The sequence below is a fragment of the Pinus tabuliformis genome, chromosome 9 (genome assembly GCF_031772625.1).
Source record: "Pinus tabuliformis cultivar Carrire ecotype Pingquan chromosome 9, CPIR1, whole genome shotgun sequence".
Lineage (NCBI taxonomy): Eukaryota > Viridiplantae > Streptophyta > Pinopsida > Pinales > Pinaceae > Pinus > Pinus tabuliformis.
The window spans coordinates 1723430513-1723454264 of NC_142307.1; the positions used below are offsets into that span (position 1 = coordinate 1723430513).

The window sequence follows — 23752 nt, forward strand, 5'->3', positions numbered from 1 at the left end:
AGTAATCCTCCAAGGATCCCCTTTTAGGATCCCTGCTAGTTTGAGCAGTAAAAAACCCAAAGATGGGATGTGGATGCAAAGGATAGATGGAAAGTGTCAAGTATGGATTACCATGGACACACAACATCAATCAGTGTCTCCTATTTGTGCCCCTCCTAGACAGTGGAAAGAAAGGCCTCAAGGAAGGTCACACTAGACTAGGAGCAAGGGATAACCACCAAGGTGAAGCATGGGAACAAGAATACAACCAAAAGCGATCTATCATCCAATTCAACCTATGATCCATACTAGAATGCCCTTAAACATTAAATGAAAGCACTTGATACAAAAATGGTTAATGTACCTTATAATAGATGACCCACCTTCATCTGATGAGTAAGCTAGATGAAATAAAGCACCGACCAGAGCATGGATGGAAGGCCTTTGAGGCTAGCTATCTATGGATCATCATATGGCTACCAACCAACAAGCTGAACAAATAGGAGAAATTTTTCTCCTAGGGATTACCCACTTGGGTGAGTAGTAGTCATTGTTGCACTCATTTTGTCAAAGTTCTGAGGAAGCAAATGTACCATATTTTTCTTCAAAGGATCAAGATCATCAACCATCAGCACTATGTTATTGTAAACCCATTCTGCAAAATTTTAATGTAAATGATGCTAGTAAGACCATGAATGTATGTAACAACCTAGGTAAGTCTATTATTTATGCAATAATTTTATCCTAGGAGGTTTTTCGTCTCACTGACTCATCTGTGTTTCTAATCACGGATGATCGGTTGAATTTTTCCCTCCAACCTCATCCCAAAGCTAGGGTGGAATTCTTCGTCAAAGTCTTAGGTGAGTCCTAGTGTTCTAGTCGAGTCTTTTGTAAAAGTGATTTGGAAATAATATAAACAAATTGGCTAAATTATTTTATTACAAATCACTTGGTCTACTAGATCATATTATGTCGCGGAATTGGGTATGTATTTTGAGGGTCTAAACCGAATAGGTGTTCCACCTTTGAAGGTTGTAAATGTAAAAATCTTATGTAAAAATAATTTAGTGCATGGTCCCTCATACTTAGACACCATGGCTAAAATATTAGAGGGTGGAAAAAATATTAATCCTCTCAAGTGTCAATTAATTAATTAATCTGGAAAAAATAAAATCAATCATAAACTAGAAAATTAATTAATTAAAGTCAAAATTTGAAGTCTGGACTCTAGAGAAATTAAATTCTGCAAGTGGAAAAATTCGTGGGTATCAAAAGAATTAATTTTTGGAGGTCCCTCCAAGAGAATATTGGAAATTTCAAGAAAAATTGGACCCTTAGACCTTGGTGGTTAAGTCAAAGTCAATTTTTTGAGGAAATTAGGTCAAAATAATTAATTTTGAGCTAATAAAAAAGGAATTTAATGAGAAATTCAAAAATTCCTCAAAGTAAATATTTTCAATGGCTAAAATTAAAAGATCATGAAGGATTTATCAACGGCCAAGATTATTTTGACGAGGATTGTTCCAACTAGCCGTTATTTCCCACTTGGAGGATTTATCTATAAATTAGAGAGTCATTTGTCTCAAAAGTCATCTGATATCTGGCTAACAAATTGTTGCAGAAGCATCGATGTAACACTATTGTCTTGTTGGGAACATTTATTTGAATCATAATAAATACTTTGGGGTGTAGTTCAAGGTGTTCAGTGTTCATTGATTTATGGTATGTGTTGGGTACGGGCTTTCCTATATTGTGTTGATTAATGTTAAAATTTGTCTTCATCAGATCGGGATAAAGCCATTCTATTGATATATTTTGGGTTTATCTTAGATGATTTGATTCACCATGTTGTCGCACAGATTGTCACGACAACGCTCAGACCAGGGGTTGTCACTTTGATCCCCGATATCTCCGTTTAAGCCTGTCTCCCGCGGCTAAGGGGGGTAGATCCTATGGGAAAATGAATGACCAACTATGAAACAGTTGGGTTGAGAGACACGAGGAAACAAGCACTAAATTGATTTTACTAAGTCAATAAACCAGTGCCTTATGAAATGAATGATGAAACAATTTTTTTATCAAATGTTGCAGAGATATAAGCTCATCAACAATCATTTATCATCAAACAAAGCTTAACTTTTTACCAAATGCGAATCAATAAATGCTTAATGGCTTAATGATACTCCAGTAGTTTAAAATTTTGAAAAAGATATAGTTTCGATACACAACCATGTAATTTTAAACGCTAACCAGATATCCATTCATGATCATTCAAGCATGCTAAATCATTAATTCCACATCAAAATTTTAGCCTCAGCAGAAGAGATAAAAAGTGATAAATCCTTGAGCTAATACTAAATCTGGCAAAAATTTCCAGAATATTTTTATGTTTTTTTAGATAAAGCAAAATTTTAAAGCTAAATGAAACTTTTAAATAAAAAATCTAAATGACATTAAATCAAAATCTAAACTATAAGAAAATGATTTTTTGAAGTTTTATAATTTTTTTTTTATTTTTTAAAAAAAGTTTTAAATTTTTTATAAATTTTAATTCTTAAACTCAAAATGAAACAAAGAAATAATATTTAATTTAAAACTATCCTAAGATTAAAAATTTAAACAAAAACTAACATCTAACGAATTTTTTATGAATCTTTATTTTTTTATATTTAAATAAATTTAAAACTAAATAAAAAATAATCTAATGCATGAAAACAAAACAAAGCCTAAATAAAAATTTAAGTCTACAGTCACAATCGAACACAATAAAAAATAAAAAAAATGAAAATCGAATTTTTTGATTTTAATTTTTATACACCTAAATCAGATCAAACAAACAAAAAGACCTACGCTATGAAATAAAATGACGCTGAAAACTAAACTAACGCCAAACTTCTAAACTATAATCTGAATGAAATACAACCAAAGTTTAAATTTTTCAACTCGCACTTACGCTGAAAACCAAAAAACGATTTCTTCATACGCAGGCAGGGAAAAGATTCACGTATAACAGTTCACCAAAATTTACCTGGCCCGTAAAAAAAAGGGTGTGATCTCTTACAGTTCAATAGCAGAATGCTCTTCGATGCAGCACGCAGGTCTTGAAGAATATATCCAGCGCCCACGAGAGAAACCTTGAATCATTACTGTGTGTTTGCAGATAGATCGTGGAGAACTTGACGGCAGTAGATTCGTTTTGCAGATGGGAAATCGAGCAGCAGGCAGCGTATGATCATTTGTCTTTTGCAGGTGCACAGGTCGACGGCAGAGGGAACAAGCTCGACGGGATGGAATGAATGAAGTATGGCGGAGAGCTTTGCAGATTGGACCACGCGTATGGTGTATTGTTGCAGTTTTGATGTGCAGGTAGACAGGCGAGATCTGCTCAGCGTGGAAGCTTGGGTTTGCAGAGATGGGAAAATACAACGAAGAATAAGGTCGCGTGGATAGAGCGAATGGCACTGCGCGTGGGGGATATGGAGAATGAAAAATGCGTGGATGAAATGCTGCTTTGATCTGGCGTATGGTGTTAGGGAATGCAGTGTTTTATTTGCAGCAGCAAACAGGCAGTTGGCCAAGCGGCAAGGGCTTTGCCCAGGTCACAAAAGTTTTTCGAGAAATTTCTTCCTGCAATACAATCGAAACCCTCCAGATCTGAAAACAACTGATATTTGAAACCCTTGGACAACAAAATAGTGTAGATAAACCTCGGAAATCTTCAGAAATCCTGCAACCTGGAATGGAAAATCACCCAAAAATAATATGTGCATAAAACAAATTTAAAACCCTAGATCATCTAAACAGCATTTACAACTTTTGACTCTTAAACAGCCAGATTTATCAATAATCCACAGTAATATTTTCAGAGTATAAGTTTAATGTAAGATGCTTTAGAAAACTCTGCATGCATTCATAAAAAAAAAAATTCAAATGATTAGCTCGGGATCAAGAACTGACTGGGCTCTTTCAGAAAACACAATCCGGGAGTTGGCTGGTTCAGCCGAGAACTTCCCCTAATGCCCGATAATCTGAAAAAAGGATTTCCTGCACAGCTTAAAATCAACCATTAACATAGAGGGAGAAAACAATAATGAAACCCCAATCAAATGGAGATACCTGCCACTATATTTAAGAATCTAAACTATCATTCAAACCCCAAAGATCAGACAAGATACTTGTGCCTAGATTAATAATCTTCATTAAGCTATCATCAATGGCTAAAAATAAAATTATGCAGAAAAAATAAAACAATCTTACAACATTTTCAGAAGAGTAACACCAGCAAGATTTTTAACCCCAAAGTCTTCTTTATTGCACAAAAAATGCCTACAAGAGAGCTTTCTTTAGCACCAGACTCTCAGATCAAATCTGATCTCAAATGACGCCTAGCACCATATTTAAAGGAAAAGTTCCCAACAGCTAGTTCGAGTGATCCATGTCAAACTAATCTTAACCGTCGATGAGGATCAAGATATCTCTTAATCTTATCCGTCGAATTTTTAATGCATTAAAAAATTGAAATTCTGCATTTATTTACTCAAAAATATTATTTTATTATTTTTAAGTTTTTATTTTATTATTTTTTTAATTTTTCAATTTTTTAATTTAATTTTTTATATATATTCCCCTTTTTTTATTGTTTTTTATCTTTTCAATTTTTTAATTTTAAATTTAAATTTATTTTTAAATGGATCCTCGAACTTAGCCTCTGGAAAAATCACCTAAGACCTAGGACTTAGGACTTATGAGGGGATTAAAACATTTTCTAACCCTCAAGACACATTACATCATGACTTTTAAAATTTTACATCTCAAGGGGGAAAACCCGTTTGACATAGACCCTCATGGACCACCCAGTTCTGCGACCAAATATAATCTAGCAGATCAACACACTAGGATTCCTCTAAGATTCTAATGACAAAATCCATTTCGGCTTTGGGGTTAGGCTGAAGGAAAACTCTGCCGATCATGGATCGGTGAGACAAAAAACCTTCCGGAACATAGATTATCACTAGAAAATTAGGTCCACCTAGGCAATTTACATACATGACTCAACTCTCCTAAGATAATTTACAATTCACACATGCAGACTAGGTTTACAACATAAATTGATCAAGTCAACGATGACTATCGAATGGCACGGACATGTCAATCAAGCGCTATCCCTTTTGCGAAAAAAAGGGGGTGTATTGCTATGGGAAGTTGACACGTAGTGGTCAACACACCATATGTCTAACAAATTTTCTTGAGAAATATATATAATATTTGCAAGCTCCCCAGTCCTTGGTCTCCAAGTTCACAAACTGTGGGCATGAACCGACTTTGTTTGGACTCCAAATATTTATGTGGTTGATTTAACTTCGCTAAGGCTATAGCGTGAATTAATTTTCCAAAGTATTATTAGCCATTTATCAAAAAAAATTCCAAAAAAAATATTTCTCAAAATTTATTTTAAAACCTTTGTACATTTGTAAATTTTGTAAATAGATTTGTAATTTAATTTTGCATATTATTTCTTTTAATTGGGTTTTTGGATTTTAAAATATTTTTGTGTATATTGGGGTTTTGGGCATTTTATCTCCATTTTTGCAGGTGAAATCAAGAGAATTTGGAATAGATCTAGATCTAGGCCCATGAGGGTAAGATCTAGTCTCTCAAATTTTTTGCAGGGCTAGCCACAGAAGAATTTTCAAAAAAATTGATGAGCTGAAGCAAAATAATTTTCAGGAGCAAGGATTTCAAATTTTTAGGGCTCCTAGCCCTGGTTTTCTCCTCCAAACCCTCAGTGTCATCCTTCTAGCCCTCTGTGTCAGGGTTTCTAGCCTCCTTGAGGTTGGTTGTGACCCCTAGGGGCTTCGGCCTCTCCTCCTAGGCTTGTTGCAGGCCTTGCTCTCCCTCTCGGCCTCCTCCGTTTCCCTTCTTCCTTTCCCCCGGGCCTCCATTCTCCTCCGCGGCCTCTCTTCCTCCCTCATCGGCCTTCGTCCTCCTCTGCTTGCCCTTGGTCCCCTTTCTCCCTTAGGGCTTGCAGCTGCCTCTTTTGAGGCCTCTCCTCTTACAGCTGCAAATTCTGATTCATAGCAATGAGACATAAGCCCTAAAAACACATTAAGTTGGTCAAAATACTCTAAAATTGCATAATTCAAATTTTCTAGAAATTTGGCCACTTGAGCATTAAGGATCTAACTTGGATCTAAATGTTGGCTTGCTAGAAATTTTCTGAATAAGTGCTAGATCAAATCTGAATTTCTTTGAATAACACACCTAAAAGGATTCAAAAACTAAACTTTTCAGTTTTTGGCAGATTTTTCCAAGTTTTGGTCCAGATTTGGCACTTGTTGTGGCATAAATAACTCATTGATTTTTTGTTCTACTTACTGTTGTAACAAGTTAAATCAGATCTGATATAAGTTTGAACATTGCATCTTAAAGCGGGCTAAAACTTATAATTTACATTACAAAAGTGTTGGGCCTCTCATTGATCATCTGTGGCTATCATAGGCTTGTTGTTTCTCGAATCTAAGGTGATTTTATTACTGTTGTCATAAGGATAACACGTTTTGATATTTTTGAAGTATTACTGTTGATTTTGATTATTGGAAATCTAACGTTCGTTTGTCTTGTCTTAAGCTCTAACAATTGTCAAATTTTGCACTTAAGACACTCACACATCTAAGCTCTAAGTTTCTAAATTGTGTTTAAGTTACTTTTGGCATTAAGATCAAATTGACATTGTGATTGAATCATGATTGAATAAGTGCTCTACTATAAGTTCATAATCTTAAGAAGCTTGGGTATCTGTATCAGTTATCTTGTGGGGTTGGCATCTTGTGGATTTGATATTGGCATCATCATTGGCATTTACTTGGTTAAAATATCTTTGAGGATCTCTAATTGTTTCAATTATGGCATTGTCTTTAATAATCTTGCAATTGATATCTTGACTAAGTGTAAGTTAAGTTATCACAGGATTTATGTACATCTCGTAGTCATTAGAACTTTGTGATTATCTTTGGTATCTACTTCACACTTAAGTATTTGGCACATTCTTGTTTGATTAATATTGTCTTTTCATTTATCGTTAAGTACTCTTGTCATAAAGAATAATCATGACTTAAGTACTTAAACATTTAAAACAATCTTAAGCTAAGAACTTCAAGCATCCGTCTTGCATTTCATTCTAAGAGTAGTTGCATTTAACAACTTACCTCCAAGCATAATCTTGGTGAGAGACTCCTAGGACAACCCTTTTTCATTTAGCTTGAGGGATTTAGCCCTTCTTAGTGGTTAACACAGTGACCTTGCAGTCATCAAAGCCACAGTCTTTGCAGCGCCAAAGACACTAGATGGTTGGAACACAAGGGGAGGTATCATTAATCGTGTATCTTGCTACTTCCTGTTGGCTCCCATCCCACAACCTACCTACTCTGAAGATTGTTTCTCAAAATAGTTAAGGGAAAGGTTACATTTAGACTAGGCATATAATCGAAAATTAACCAAGATCCTTGCATCACACTTCGGTCTTAGGAGTTTCATATCATCTAGGTTAGTCAATCATATAAGCAGCAATTGTCCATCCAATTACTTGGTCATACTTTATAATACGCAAGAGCTTTTGACTCCATAAGGCACTGGTATCAATTCTAAAACTAATTGAATCATTAATCTTGCTAAATTTTCACCAAGTAGCTAGGCCACTCAACTATGTGTCCTGGGCAAGTTGGTTCCCAACTTGCTTTTCCATTATTTCATTTCCATAGGGATTATCCCCCATAGTCTTCTATTGGGAGATAGCTAGAATGGAGTGGGTGAGGATCAAAGTGACAACCCCCGCCTTGAGCGGTTGTCGCGGTGCCTGTACAATTTGACCGACAACAGTGATCACAAACTCGGTATCTCTTCATCTACCTATGGCTAACGCTACAATTAATTGGGCATGCCCACTGACTTTTCTCTCTTGTACATATGCCTCTTTTCAACACTTCCTTATTAGAAGGCCAAATCGATACCGCGAGTCTCTAGATATGACTAGTCCAGAGCTAGCATCTCCTTGAGAGTTGAGTAGCTCTATGATGATGGGTAGGTCTTCATATACCCACCCAAGCTTGTATTTGAGTTGGTGGTCATCTCATACCCACTTTCCTTTATATTCCAGCTACAGTTGTATCTCTATTGAGATAGGTATGCCCACTGCTTTTCTATTTTATCATCCTTCTTCATGTCGCCATGATAAGATTAAAGGTGAGGTGTTGGAATGATGGTAATATTCACACGTGGTCATTGCTGGCTAAGCATCCTTTTTATTGTATCACTAGGTTATGGCTTAAGAGTTGACCTACTCAACACTATTTTTATTTTAGGTGGCCAAGGCTGACCTAGGCATTTATAAGGGCTCATTACCCTTTCCTAGAGGAAGACACCCCAACTGCATGAGTTGTGTATAAATACACAATACGCTCTTCACTTGTGAGACCATCTCATCATATTTTTTCATAAGCGATTGGTTCTTTTATCCTACATGCACCCACATCCTATGTTCTCTTTTTATGCAATGGCCTCCCACTTGTGCTTATGGTTTATGCTGATTTGGGATTTGTTGGTGTTTCCATTTGATCCCCTTTTTATGTTTGCGATCTCAATAGAGGAGAAGTTGAACCTGCCAAGGAAGTTGATGAAGATGATACAGAGGCAGCAATCCAGACCAGGGAACCAAGGGCACCACAGGCATTCCCATCAAGGTCAACACAGACCAGGACTGACTCCCACCTCATAGTTGGCATGGTGCACCTGTCTCGCCCAATTTCTATAGAATGCATGGGTTATAGCCTCTTCGGGTATAGGTTAAGAATTAGAATTAGCAAACTTTTTTTTGTTTAAAGTACAGCATAGATCAGCTCAATAAGATTCTTAACAAAGCAGCAGGTCTACTCATAGACAGAAAGCTTGTGATATGCACACACACACATATAATGCAGGATGACAGATTTACCATTGGAAGGCCTAACACTGGGAAATTTGTACTTCTCTTTGTAAATACAAAGAAATCATATACTAACAACAGCAACAAAAAAGGTACAAACAACTAGTTTTAAATATAATGATCTTTTCTGTTCAAAATTAATACATTTTAAATATAATGTTTTTTTAATATAGCTATCGCTGTCAATCTGTTGAAATTGTAACTAGGTTCGGTCTTCATAATTATGAACTTGTACAGAGTCAAAAAGAATGTAATTGAGTCAAAAGAAAAGTTATTTTATCATGTCCCATTTGGACATTTAAAAGAAAGAAAATTGAATTTTTAAGTATGATTTTGTCTCCAAGTTGACCAAGTCGGCCCTCCAGAAGTCAAATCAGCTCAGCATTTAGAGGCACATTTTTGGATGAGGAAACAACTATACATTGGCACCATTACTCCACCATTTGGAAACCAATTCGCACTTCATATGTGGAAGGAAATTTGGGTCTGTGGCATGCGAATCTGAAGCACAATCTGAGGCACATTCTCTGTGTTTAAGCGAACTACCTAAAGCACTATTCTTCTGTGATGAGCGAAGTTTCTGAAGCACATTTTCTGTGGTTAAGCGAGCTACCTGAAGCACTTTCTGTGATTATGCGATCTTCCTGAGGCTATAATCTTCTATGTTTATGTGAGTTTCTGGAGGATATTCTTCTGTGGTTAAGCAAGTTCCTGAGGCACTTTATTTCAGTAGTATATGGCATCCTATGGACAGATTTATGATCAGTCTGGTGAACAGACATAAGGAGGGCTAACTTTGCACTTGGATAATTGGCCTACTGGTCAGGTTAGATGTGACTTGGATTTCTCTTGTTGATGAAGACTTTATAAGGAAAGGATTGCTGGGTTTTCCCCTTGTGGGTTTTGCCCTAGCCGCTGGCCTAATTTCTGGTGTCTCTCATCTCTTTGTGCATTGTGATCTCTTCTTGTATATTTAAATGTATAATTATTTGATCACATAACTAAATGAAGTGAATGCTAAATATATATATATATATATATATATATATATAAAACAACTTAACAAGTAATTACCATGTTCAGAAATTCTAGCTTTCACTCGAATTTCAACACAATCAACTATCAGAAATAGACAATATACTCATTCAAAAAATAGGGACAAGGGATGCTCTGGGGCTCATTACATTTCCATATCCACACGCAAAATGTAAGGTTGTTCTTCCTTGTGAATCTTTCTGATCTTTGTCTACACCCTTTGCAAGCATACTTTGCAGCTCCTGTAAACAAGTTTCTACTAAGATTACAATGGAAAATGCAGAAATAGTAAACGAGTAATACTTGCAGGCTAATGCCTGTGCAACATACAATTTTTTATTTTTCATAAAAAAATTAGATCAAATAGACCTTAACATCACCAGTGCTGGCCACATGAGTCAAAGTCAAAGATGTCTCCTTGTCAGTGTCTTCACTCGTTTCTTCTCTTTTATTGTTAGCAGACTGCTTGGAAACTGACATATCTCCTGAACTGCCCATTTGAAAAGCTTTTCCAAGCTTACTGAGTATCACTGGATCATTCCAATACCTATACAATCATAACAAGAAAGAACTAATTAGTTATGAGATCCAGTCATCAACTCTTCCACTTCATCCTCGGCTGTCCCATTCTGTCTCAACATCTTGAATATAATATGAACAAAGAGGAACATGACATATAGAAGCATATGCAGGCAGTAATAAATTGGGGAATAAAAAACTCAAAATAGTAGTACATATTGAAATTGGAGTCAGAATCAATGAAAAAAACAGATCTATATGAGGCATCAAGTATGGGAGAGGAGTTATTCTTTCTCACTTCATCATTGCAGGAGGTCCACCCTTTGAAATTTCATCCAAAACAGGCTTTAAAGCAGGATCGTTCTTAAGCTGGGCCATCTGTGCTTCAAATTGCATTTTTTGTACAGGGTCTGACAACATCTTAATCAAATTCATTACTGCTGGATCCTAAAGATAACATAATGATCAGAATTGAAACCAGAATGTTTACCAAGTAAAGGACTACACTTCAATTTGTTTACAAGATGAATTTCAAAACAGGCAAGCACTCTGAAGATTGACCCTGTCTATGGCAAACTTTTACCTGCATCAGAGAATGGCGAAGATGTTGTGCCATTGTCATGAACTGAGGATTTTGCATAACCTTTTGCATGCTCTTGACATACTTATCTGGATCCAGTTGGGGTGTAGTAGATTGCCCAGCACCCTTCACACTTTGCTGAAGTTGCTGAGCCATCTTCCGAAAGGCTGGATCTTTGGAAACATCCTTTGCCAGCTCTTTTATGCTGGGATCCTGAGAAGAAGCAATAATAAATAATTAAGAGAAAAGTTCAATAACACAAAAATAAAATGCGAAAACAGAAGTGAAAATCAGCGAAGGAAGTACATTTAAAAGGCTCGACATTGAAGAGAAGTCAAAAGGGCTAGGCAATGTCACATTGTCCTGATTGCCTGTTGGTTTATTTCCTGCTGCATTGTCTGGAATGTCACCAGCGACTGTAGATGGACCCACTGTAGCCTCAGTATATGTGCTTGATGCTTCTTTTGTGTTGTCTGCATCAATCAATAAAAGTTTAATGAGAATGCAACCCCATAGGAAAGGCATTGCCAAGTAGATAAGAAGCAACATCTACCACAAGCTGCTCTATCAGTTTTATATATATTTCGCTTTTGTTCACAAGAGCCAATTAGAGATTATATGAACCAATGTTGCACAACTCGTACTCAGCAAATACTCGACTGGCATATCACTCACCAACTCGGGAAGACTTGGCAAAGACTCAGCAAATAGCAAAAAACTAAAAAATATCTCATTTTTTTGCATAAAAGATAAATTAATGGCATTTCCAACACATGCAAGTTATAAAACCATGGTTTACACAAGAATTCATAACATCATCTCATAAAATATGATCATATAACATAACACAATTGATATTTGTATTCAAAAATTTTAAAAGCAAACTAAAAAATGATTTCATAAACAAAATCACATATGGTAGCAACTTGCAAGTTCTCCATGAATCATAACATAATTAGAAAACCAAAAATAGACAATGTCTCCATGTGCAATGTCATGTCTCATGCATCAGCACGAGGACACCTAGAATAAGCCCTCGAGGACCTAGTGCCAACATCAGTGTGCTGAAACAACAACTGTGAGGCAGGTGTGTTTGGAGTTTCCATTTGAGAAAATGGAAGACCAAAGGATCTTGTGTCTCCTCATCAAGTCAAATTAATCATCTGTAGGCAACTACTCCACAACCCGTTCAGACTCTAGATCAATGTCATCCAAAACAATTGGATCTAAATCCTTTGGATGCATTTGTTTAGTGAGCAGCCAAAAGTTGTAATTGATGTAGACCAGCTTTTGCAACCGCTCATGCTCCAACCTGTTACGCTTTTTTCAATGGATGTTCTCAAACACTGACCAATTGTGCTCACATCCTAAAGCATTACAAGGTTGGCTTAGAACTCTGATTCCAAATTCTTGCAATTTTGGTGCCTCAGTCCCACAACCTATGTAACGATAATAATCATAAATAATAGTTAGTTAAGCTAGTAATTAGGTTGAAGAGGCATGTCTAAATGAGACATGACTCTTCATGAAGAGACACTTGCTTGGTATATAAGCAAGCCTCTCGTTCTCATTTGTAAATCATTCATTCTTATTCATTTTATTTAATATAATATTTATATCCTAAATGGATATCTTGACATTCCAAGTCTTTTGGAGTAATTAATCTGTAGAAGGAACTTTGTTCGCTTCATTGGTATCGGAGCAGTTTGGTCCTCTAGGTTGTTTAACCGGTGCACAAAGCTCGTTCTCCGAGTCTTTGGCTATCGACTCTTCGTCAAATTTATTGTTGTTGCAGTTCAAGTGTTTCGCTAAATATTTGGGGTTTCTCCGTCTCGCTATCAGGCCTTTGGCTATATATATATATATATAACAAAAATAATAATAAAGATTATTAATTAAAAAAAAAGTCATAAAAAAAAGATTAAAAAATATAGAAAAAAAATCAAATTAAAAAAAAAAGTGCATAGTAAAAATAAGAGGGAATCTTTCCAAGTATATTTAAAACTTTTTACGTGGAGAAGCCCGTGGTTTTAAAAACAATCCATGGTAATTGCCCATGGTATTTTAAAAAGTTAAAAAACAAAAACAAAAAACAAAAGGAATATGTTTTACTTTTTACATGGAGAACATTTTAACGGAGGTTTTAAAAACAACCCATGGTAATAGCCCATGGTATTTTGACATCGTGACCGTGTCATATGAAAAGATGTGACCTTTATATTTATTAAGTGGGGTGACATTAAAAATTAATGAAGGGAGTAATTAAGTATATAAAAAAAGTGACCAATTTATTATTAAAAAAAGAAGAAGAAGTGAAACTATTATTATTTTAAGATAATAAAGTTATTTTGAAAAGGGGTCTTAATATAAAGAAATACATACATATATAGAGGGCAACAATATAAAGGAGTATTTTTTTTTAATAAAAGGGTATTCAAGTTTTTAACAATCCACATTAAGGGAGAATATTGGAAATATATATATATAAAAAAGGGAGATAAAATAAGTTAAAAATATATATATATATATATATATATATATATATATATATATATATAAAATCCATACAAAGTTAAAAGAAGTGAAGAAAAAGAAAAAATATGGAATCCCTAAGTAAGGAACAAAAACAATCAATCGCAAGAGATATAGAACAATTAATTACAATAATTGAGCGACAGGGTGAGGAGAGAAAGAGAATGGATTCCTTCTTCCATTCTCTACATCCATCATCACTTCCACAGAATGATGTTATCCAGTGTACCGAGAAAGTGCAGCTAAAAGATCAAGAGAATGACAAAATAGCCAAAATTCAACAAAGCAAGGAAGTGTTAGAACGCGAACATAAAAATCTTGTGGATATACATTACAAAGAAATAATGGAAAAGGACGAAGAAATTTCTTGTCTCAAGGACCATGTCGAAAAATTACTGGCACAAGTGAAGAAGACTAAAGTCTCAAAGAAAGAACTCAAGCAGCATTTATCAGAACAAGAAGAGGAAAATTTACGTTTAAAGAACCTTAATAAAAATTTATTAGAACAAATCAGAGATCTAAAAGATGAAAAACTTAAAATTCAAAACACTGAAAATAAGGTTGATGAATCAAAAACCAAAGAACTTTTACGTCTGAGAAACCATAATCAAAGTCTGCTCAATCAAACTAAGAAACTTAAGGAGGATAAGAAAGCATTAAAAGATAAGTTGGAACAAGTCACTCAAGAAGAAGTATCGAAATCTCCAGTCACAACAGTTCAAGTTGAAAATAAGGGAACGAATACCGATCCAGTGAATATGACAACTCAAGAAGACAAGTTAGTTGAAGAAACGACACATGTAGATGTTGCAGTTCAGACAATGGACATCCCAAGTGAATGTTCCATAACCAATTCAACAACATCTTCACCAGAAGAAAATCTAAAAACTTTATATCGGCATCTGAATCATGAGAATAGACAAATCAACCAAGCTGTGTATCAGGACCATTCAAACCGTAGACAACAAATTAATGTTTCAGAGAATAATGACGTAACATCAATTCCATCTTATGCTGACAAGTCGTTACAAAATTTTAGTGATCAAAATGCTATACAGAAGATTAATCTGGGATGGTCTGATCCCTTCTCAGTGCGACAATTTTGTTTGTCACTAAGAAGATCATATCAACTTGTATTGACGAAGATGACTGTTCCAAGACAGAAAGATGTTCGAAGCCGAAAAAGAGATCAAGCCTTTTGTCATCGACAAGCTTTGAGGACAAAGCTTTTTGAGGAAGGAGGCAACGTAACGATAATAATCATAAATAATAGTTAGTTAAGCTAGTAATGAGGTTGAAGAGGCATGTCTAAATGAGACATGACTCTTCATGAAGAGACACTTGCTTGGTATATAAGCAAGCCTCTCGTTCTCATTTGTAAATTATTCATTCTTATTCATTTTATTTAATATAATATTTATATCCTAAATGGATATCTTGACATTCCAAGTCTTTTGGAGTAATTAATCTGTAGAAGGAACTTTGTTAGCTTCAACCTATCCACCAATTGGTTGTAAAAAACAACAAAAAAGTTTAGAGTGTTGCAAATTGCAATGCCAAACTTAAAGAATTTATAGAATTTAAAAATTGAATCTTACATGGCATTTTCTTGTCCTTGAGCCATATGGTTGAGCTAAATCCAAACATGCCAAATGCTTCCTTGTACATGTCTCGTTGCAAACTGATTTTGTCTTGAATTTCTTGGCTCGAGAACATCCTCTCAATGCATATTATGACACCTCTCATCACCTCGAGATCTTTTTGAATATTAGACCCCTCATTATAGAATATGCTTGGATTTAGATATTCTCCTTGTTGTCGCGCAGATTGACACGACAACGCTCAGACCGGGGGCTGTCACTCTGATCCCCGATCCCTCCGTTTAAGCCTGTTTCTCGCGGCTAAGGGGGGTAGTCCCTGTGAGATGATGAGGCCAACTGTCGACCAGTTGGTTGGGAAACACGAGATACGATGTAAAAAAGGCCGCGATGGATTTGGTTAATTTAGCAGACCAGTGCCTTGTGGAGTCAATTTTTAAATGATTACTTTTTAAAATGATAAAGAAACATGGACCATGAATGGCAACCATCTATCATCAGCTAAATCATGATGCTCTTAGAATGAAAAACACGATATCCAGCAGCTAAAAATTTGAAAAGATGAATGCTTTAAATCACCACGAGAATCATACACCATCAACCAGATATCAATTTCGCATCTCGGCTTGAAAACTTTAGATCTCAGCAATAAAGATATAACGTGAAAGCAACTGAAACCTGACAAAAATAATTTCCCAAAAAAAACTTTAATTTTTTCAAATTTTTTTTTTTTTTTTTTTAATATAAAAATGAAAATCTAAAAAATCTAAAAAAAAAAAAAATTTTAAAATCTATTCTAAAAAAAATTAACTATACAAAAAGATGAACCTAAGATCTAACAAAAACATTTTTATTTTTATATTTTTTATAACAAAACATAAATCAAAATCCTAAGACTAACCATAGCATAAAGCTAACGCTAACATCTAACTAATATCAAAAATATTAAAAACTAATCACATAAAATAAAATAACTAAACAAAAACTAAAATACAAAACATTTTTATGATTTTTTCATTTTTTATAAATTTATGAAATCAAAATCTTAACAAATACGAACTATGCCAAACTCTTAAACTAAACTAAAAGACTAGAATCAAATTTAAATCTACGTTAATTTAAATTACAATCTAAAACTAAAAATCTATTTTAAATACAAAACAAAGCTATAAAAAATTTAAATCTAAAACCTAAGGAATTACGCATAGATACAAATCGAAAGCAAATAAGCGGAAAACCTCAGGACGCATCAAAGCACTGGTCACGAATATGGCATGGAAACTCTAAATCGAAAGAAAGACGCAAAGCATGATACATTAAGGCGAGAACCAAAAAAACTCTGTGCGATGACGGGTTCGGCGTAAAAAAGGGATCAGCCAGACAAACCTATGGTTTCATTACGCAGATGTATAAATTTTTTACCCTGACTACGATGGAACATTACCTGCGCAGATGATCCTCTCTCAGCAGAAACGCAAATGACGTACGTTGTTACCACATCACTGAGCCATGGACTGACGTGAATGAGTTTTAGTGAACGTGCTCTCTTTCGATGCTTTCAGGAGTCTCTTTTGCTGGCGGCGATTTAAGGAGCTGAGCTTGACGGCTGGTAACGCATACAATGTATCTGACGGCAGACGGAATGGCGTTTGAAGAATTTGGCAGAGGACGTAGCAGCTCCCAAAACACGCTACATGCCCACGAGAAATCGGATTTACCTGGCCCGTAACTACAAATCGTGGACGGATTTTCACGCTGAGGAAGTGATGCTTTCATGTGCTGAGCCTATGTATCTATTTGCCACCGCTTTGAAGCCTCCAGCGACCAAAATCACCACTGATGAAAGCAACAAAAATTGGCTCAACAAAACATGATTTTCTTGGGCGTTTTCTGAGTGTGAAAGCAGCAAAAAAAATTTCGGTTTGGTGCACAGGGTTGCGTTTTGAAAGCTGCAACAATGGAGATGGCAGTAGACGGTATTCACGCGGAAAAAATGCCACTGTTGAACGCCCCTCTTTTTTTTTTTCTCTGTTGCCGGCAATGTTACCCTTGATGGCAGTCCTGCAAAAAACGACAAAACCCTAATCAAATCTGCATAAAGCAAAATCTAAAACCCTAGAACAGAAAAAAAATTTAAACCCTAAGACAGCTAATAAATTTACAGATTTTTGGCCCCTGAAATAGCCAGATTCAGCAAATAAGAGCAGAAATACTTTCAGAATATCAGAAATTTTGAACTTCACTGTGAACAGAAAGAAAAATCTCTCAATGTAAAACACGAAATAAAACTTAAAAGATTAACCCAGGGCACAATCAGCTGGGCTCTGCACAGAAAATGCTTGCGGGAGTTGGCTGGTTCAGTCGAGAACTTCCCCGAACGCCCACAAAATTTCCTTCAAAAGATGCTTTCCTGCACATCTCAAGCAACCATCAGCAAAGAGAGAGAGAACGCTGCTAGATCTCAGGAAATAATGGAGATACCTGCCATTATTTCAGAAACCCTAGCAGCCCTCAAACCCTAGCAGGTGAACAAGATACCTGTGCTCACACTACTCTAAAAACAAGCTATGATAAATGGGTGAAAACTGAAATATGCAGAAAATTAAAGATCTCACAGCAATTCCGGAGAGTAACACCAACCAGTTTTGAACCCCAAAGTCTTTTTATTAATCAGAAAATCAGATTACAAGAGAGCTTTTCAGTACAGACTCACAGATCAGATGCTTTGAAATGACCCCCTAAGACCCTATATAAAGGAAATGATCCTAACGGCTAGTTCGAGTGATCCATGTAGAAATGATCTCGACCGTTGATGAGGATCAAGACATCTCTTGATCTCATCCGTCGATTTATTAACTTAAAATATTATTATTTTATTAGTTAGGGTTTTTGCTTCATTTTTTAATTTTTTATTATTTTTATTCATTTTTTAACTTTTTTTTTTTAATTCATTTTAAAATGGATCACTGAACTAAGCCTTCGGAAACATCACCTAAGACCTAGGACTTAGGACTCATGAGGGGATTTAAAACATTTCTCAACCCTCAGGACAGATTACATCATGACTTTTACAAAATTACATCTTAAGGGACAAACCCATTTAATACAGACCCTCACAAAACACCCAGCTCTGCGACACAACAATAATCTAGCAGATTAACACATAAGACTCTCCTAAAGTTCTGATGACGAAATCCATCCCGGCTTTGGGGTCAGGTTTGAAGGAAAACTCTGCCGATCGTGGATCGGTGAGACGAAAAACCTCCCGGGACGCAGATCATCATTAAAAAGTTAGGTCCACCTAGGCAACTTTACATACATGACTCTGATATGCTTAGATTATTTACAACTTATACATGCAGACTGGGTTTACAACAAAAATGATCAAGCTGTCGATGACTGTAGGCTGGCACGGACATGCTGATCAGGTGCTGCTTCTTTCTGTCAAGAAAAACGGGATGCACTGCATGGGTAGTTGACCAGTAGAGGTCAACATCTGGCTCTACTTGGGGACACGTTGCTGCTTGCAAGAATGTGAGAATCCAGAATCTGCATCCAAACAACACAAAAGTAAGTAGCGTCCATCCAAAAATCAGCATATACGTTAAGCACAATAAAGATAAAAGCTCTTCATTTATTAACTATCTAAAACAGAAACGAAAATGCGGAAAAAACAAAGAGTAGGGTTAGAAATACGATACAAAGGATGCCCTACGGCATCAGATGTTTTCAATATAGTGCATACTGAGCATTTGCCTGCTTTCAGGCAAATCTGTCGGCTGCTTGTCGGATGTGCCATGTCCAATTTTGCATATGGTAGGACTCCTTCCTATCCGAAAATCAAGCTGCTCACGGCCGTCTGATGCATCAAATCTTCGTCTAATCTTCTTCCTCTTGCGCTTCTTCTTTCTGGCAGGATGAACTACTGATGACCTGAAACTTTCTGTTTCGAAACTATCAGATGAAGTGTGTAAGATATGCATGCTAAGTCTTTTTGTGTCTTGCATCTGATTTTTATCGTTTTTAAGCTTATCTGGATCATCTTCAATTATCCACCTAATGACCTCCTCATAGTAAGATGGAACTTGCTGCGGCAAATGAGAAGGCTCCTGGTTTCTCTTATCATCTGACCATTGTTGAATCTTTTGAACTTGTATTCTAATGGCATCCATCTGACTAGAGCATTCATCCCTTATAGCGCTAATTTGCATGGCATGGTGTTCTTGCATGTGCTTTATTAATTTATCATTCTTTTCCTCTATGTCCATCAAGCAATGTTGCATGAAATTTATTTCTTCTTTATGATTCGCTTGCATGTCAGCCAATTGATTGTTATGATTGAATGTCATAGAGTCAATTTCCCTATCATGATCAGCTTTCATGGTCACCATATTTTTCTCTAAGACTGACATCTTACTTTGCATGCTTCTAATTTCTGTTTCATATCTAATTTTCATGGTCTCAATTTCCTTAGCATGCTGATTTTGCGTGACTTCCAACTCCCTATTACGCTTTTCAAGGTGGGTGCCTAAAGTTTTAACATCATTGATAAGACTAGTTTGATTGCTTTCCATGTTTCTTACCAGCATTATTAGATCTTGTATAATTTGCTTTTGTTCTTCCCTTTCACTATTATTTGTCCCTGATTTTTCACTATCATGAACTTGATCTACAATATTTCCGGTGGATGACACATTCTGATCCTGAGAACTTTCTTCAACAACTTGACCTTTAATATGATTACTTTCTTCTTTTTGCACAGTTTTAGAGGTAGAAGGCTCGTTGTTTGGACTATCATATCTATCTTTTAAAGCATCGAGAATGTCTTGTAAAGAAGTGAAAAAATCATTAGGGAAATTATTAAACCAATTCAAGGCATCACCCTCTAAAGAATGGACAAATAGACGCATCTTGAAATCTTCATGATTATATTGAGGAAATCTGCAATATAAGATCTTTACACAAGTAAACATGTTTAAATGACGTTTAACAGCGACCGGATCATCACCCGAGAACTTACGTAATTTAGAAATGGCCTCTCTCGGAAGATCATGGAGATTATTAGTAAAATGACATGGCTTACATGAATAATCCATGATGAACAGTAAGGGATCAAATGGATGATAGAAAGAGATTTCTGCTCAAGAAAATTAAGAGATGAGAGAAGTGGAGTCGCCACTTGAATAATAAAACTGATTCTAAGATCCAAGAAGTAACCAACAAACAGATATGCGGGAGGCTTCTTGTCTGGGAAAAAATAAAAAATGGAGTCGCCACCCAAATAAGAAACACACCGAAGAGATGCTGCTGATATGGCGAAAAATAAGGCAATAAAAGCTCCAAATGATAACCTTAAAGGTCGAATCCGCCAGCTCAAATGAGAGATGAGAAAGATGAGGAGATGAATGATTGTCGTTTGAAACACCGAGTACAAAGTGTCCCCGGCAACGGCGCCAAAAATGTTGTCGCGCAGATTGACACGACAACGCTCAGACCGGGGGCTGTCACTCTGATCCCCGATCCCTCCGTTTAAGCCTGTTTCTCGCGGCTAAGGGGGGTAGTCCCTGTGAGATGATGAGGCCAACTGTCGACCAGTTGGTTGGGAAACACGAGATACGATGTAAAAAAGGCCGCGATGGATTTGGTTAATTTAGCAGACCAGTGCCTTGTGGAGTCAATTTTTAAATGATTACTTTTTAAAATGATAAAGAAACATGGACCATGAATGGCAACCATCTATCATCAGCTAAATCATGATGCTCTTAGAATGAAAAACACGATATCCAGCAGCTAAAAATTTGAAAAGATGAATGCTTTAAATCACCACGAGAATCATACACCATCAACCAGATATCAATTTCGCATCTCGGCTTGAAAACTTTAGATCTCAGCAATAAAGATATAACGTGAAAGCAACTGAAACCTGACAAAAATAATTTCCCAAAAAAAACTTTAATTTTTTCAAAAAAAAAAAATTTATTTATTTATTTATTTTTTTTTTTTTTTTTAATATAAAAATGAAAATCTAAAAAATCTAAAAAAAAAAAAAAAATTTAAAATCTATTCTAAAAAAAATTAACTATACAAAAAGATGAACCTAAGATCTAACAAAAACATTTTTATTTTTATATTTTTTATAACAAAACATAAATCAAAATCCTAAGACTAACCATAGCATAAAGCTAACGCTAACATCTAACTAATATCAAAAATATTAAAAAAAAAAAAAACTAATCACATAAAATAAAATAACTAAACAAAAAAAACTAAAATACAAAACATTTTTATGATTTTTTCATTTTTATAAATTTATGAAATCAAAATCTTACAAATACGAACTATGCCAAACTCTTAAACTAAACTAAAAGACTAGAATCAAATTTAAATCTACGTTAATTTAAATTACAATCTAAAACTAAAAATCTATTTTAAATACAAAACAAAGCTATAAAAAATTTAAATCTAAAACCTAAGGAATTACGCATAGATACAAATCGAAAGCAAATAAGCGGAAAACCTCAGGACGCATCAAAGCACTGGTCACGAATATGGCATGGAAACCCTAAATCGAAAGAAAGACCCAAAGCATGATACATTAAGGCGAGAACCAAAAAAACTCTGTGCGATGACGGGTTCGGCGTAACAAAGGGATCAGCCAGACAAACCTATGGTTTCATTACGCAGATGTATAAATTTTTTACCCTGACTACGATGGAACATTACCTGCGCAGATGTGTAAAATACGATGGAAAATACCTGGCAATCGATCCTCTCTCAGCAGAAACGCAAATGACGTACGTTGTTACCACATCACTGAGCCATGGACTGATGTGAATGAGTTTTAGTGAACGTGCTCTCTTTCGATGCTTTCAGGAGTCTCTTTTGCTGGCGGCGATTTAAGGAGCTGAGCTTGACGGCTGGTAACGCATACAATGTATCTGACGGCAGACGGAATGGCGTTTGAAGGATTTGGCAGAGGACGTAGCAGCTCCCAAAACACGCTACATGCCCACGAGAAATCGGATTTACCTGGCCCGTAACTACAAATCGTGGACGGATTTTCACGCTGAGGAAGTGATGCTTTCATGTGCTGAGCCTATGTATCTATTTGCCACCGCTTTGAAGCCTCCAGCGACCAAAATCACCACTGATGAAAGCAAAAAATTGGCTCAACAAAACATGATTTTCTTGGGCGTTTTCTGAGTGTGAAAGCAGCAAAAAAAATTTCGATTTGGTGCACAGGATTGCGTTTTGAAAGCTGCAACAATGGAGATGGCAGTAGACGGTATTCACGTGGAAAAAATGCCACTGTTGAACGCCCCCTTTTTTTTTTCTCTGTTGCCGGCATGTTACCCTTGATGGCAGTCCTGCAAAAAACGACAAAACCCTAATCAAATCTGCATAAAGCAAAATCTAAAACCCTAGAACAGAAAAAATTTAAACCCTAAAACAGCTAATAAATTTACAGATTTTTGGCCCCTGAAATAGCCAGATTCAGCAAATAAGAGCAGAAATACTTTTAGAATATCATAAATTTTGAACTTCACTGTGAACAGAAAGAAAAATCTCTCAATGTAAAACACGAAATAAAACTTAAAAGATTAACCCAGGGCACAATCAGCTGGGCTCTGCACAGAAAATGCTTGCGGGAGTTGGCTGGTTCAGCCGAGAACTTCCCCGAACGCCCACAAAATTTCCTTCAAAAGATGTTTTCCTGCACATCTCAAGCAACCATCAGCAAAGAGAGAGAGAAAGCTGCTAGATCTCAGGAAATAATGGAGATACCTGCCATTATTTCAGAAACCCTAGCAGCCCTCAAACCCTAGCAGGTGAACAAGATACCTGTGCTCACACTACTCTAAAAACAAGCTATGATAAATGGGTGAAAACTGAAATATGCAGAAAATTAAAGATCTCACAGCAATTCCGGAGAGTAACACCAGCCAGTTTTGAACCCCAAAGTCTTTTTATTAATCAGAAAATCAGATTACAAGAGAGCTTTTCAGTACAGACTCACAGATCAGATGATTTGAAATGACCCCCTAAGACCCTATATAAAGGAAATGATCCTAACGGCTAGTTCGAGTGATCCATGTAGAAATGATCTCGACCGTTGATGAGGATCAAGACATCTCTTGATCTCATCCGTCGATTTATTAACTTAAAATATTATTATTTTATTAGTTAGGGTTTTTGCTTCATTTTTTAATTTTTTATTATTTTTATTCATTTTTTAACTTTTTTTTTTTAATTCATTTTAAAATGGATCACTGAACTAAGCCTTCGGAAACATCACCTAAGACCTAGGACTTAGGACTCATGAGGGGATTTAAAACATTTCTCGACCCTCAGGACACATTACATCATGACTTTTACAAAATTACATCTTAAGGGACAAACCCATTTAATACAGACCCTCACAAAACACCCAGCTCTGCGACACAACGATAATCTAGCAGATTAACACATAAGACTCTCCTAAAGTTCTGATGACGAAATCCATCCCGGCTTTGGGGTCAGGTTTGAAGGAAA

General features: G+C 35.9%; 1 protein-coding gene across 3 annotated transcripts in view; it reads right to left on the reverse strand.

The window, feature by feature from the left end:
- LOC149155586 (ankyrin repeat domain-containing protein 2A-like) overlaps window positions 1–23752 on the reverse strand; it is a 284442-nt gene that overhangs the window by 145786 nt on the left and 114904 nt on the right. The window contains exons 2-6 of one of the 3 annotated variants that reach the window (XM_089445776.1): window positions 11397–11563; window positions 11094–11303; window positions 10809–10888; window positions 10361–10538; window positions 10141–10233 (exon numbers count right to left, since the gene is read on the reverse strand). In XM_089445776.1, coding sequence (XP_089301902.1) covers window positions 10141–10233; window positions 10361–10538; window positions 10809–10888; window positions 11094–11303; window positions 11397–11563 — 728 coding nt within the window. Of the gene's footprint in view, window positions 1–10140; window positions 10234–10360; window positions 10539–10808; window positions 10958–11093; window positions 11304–11396; window positions 11564–23752 lie in introns of all 3 variants that reach the window. The other 2 variants (XM_089445775.1, XM_089445774.1) reach the window with 2 other exon arrangements.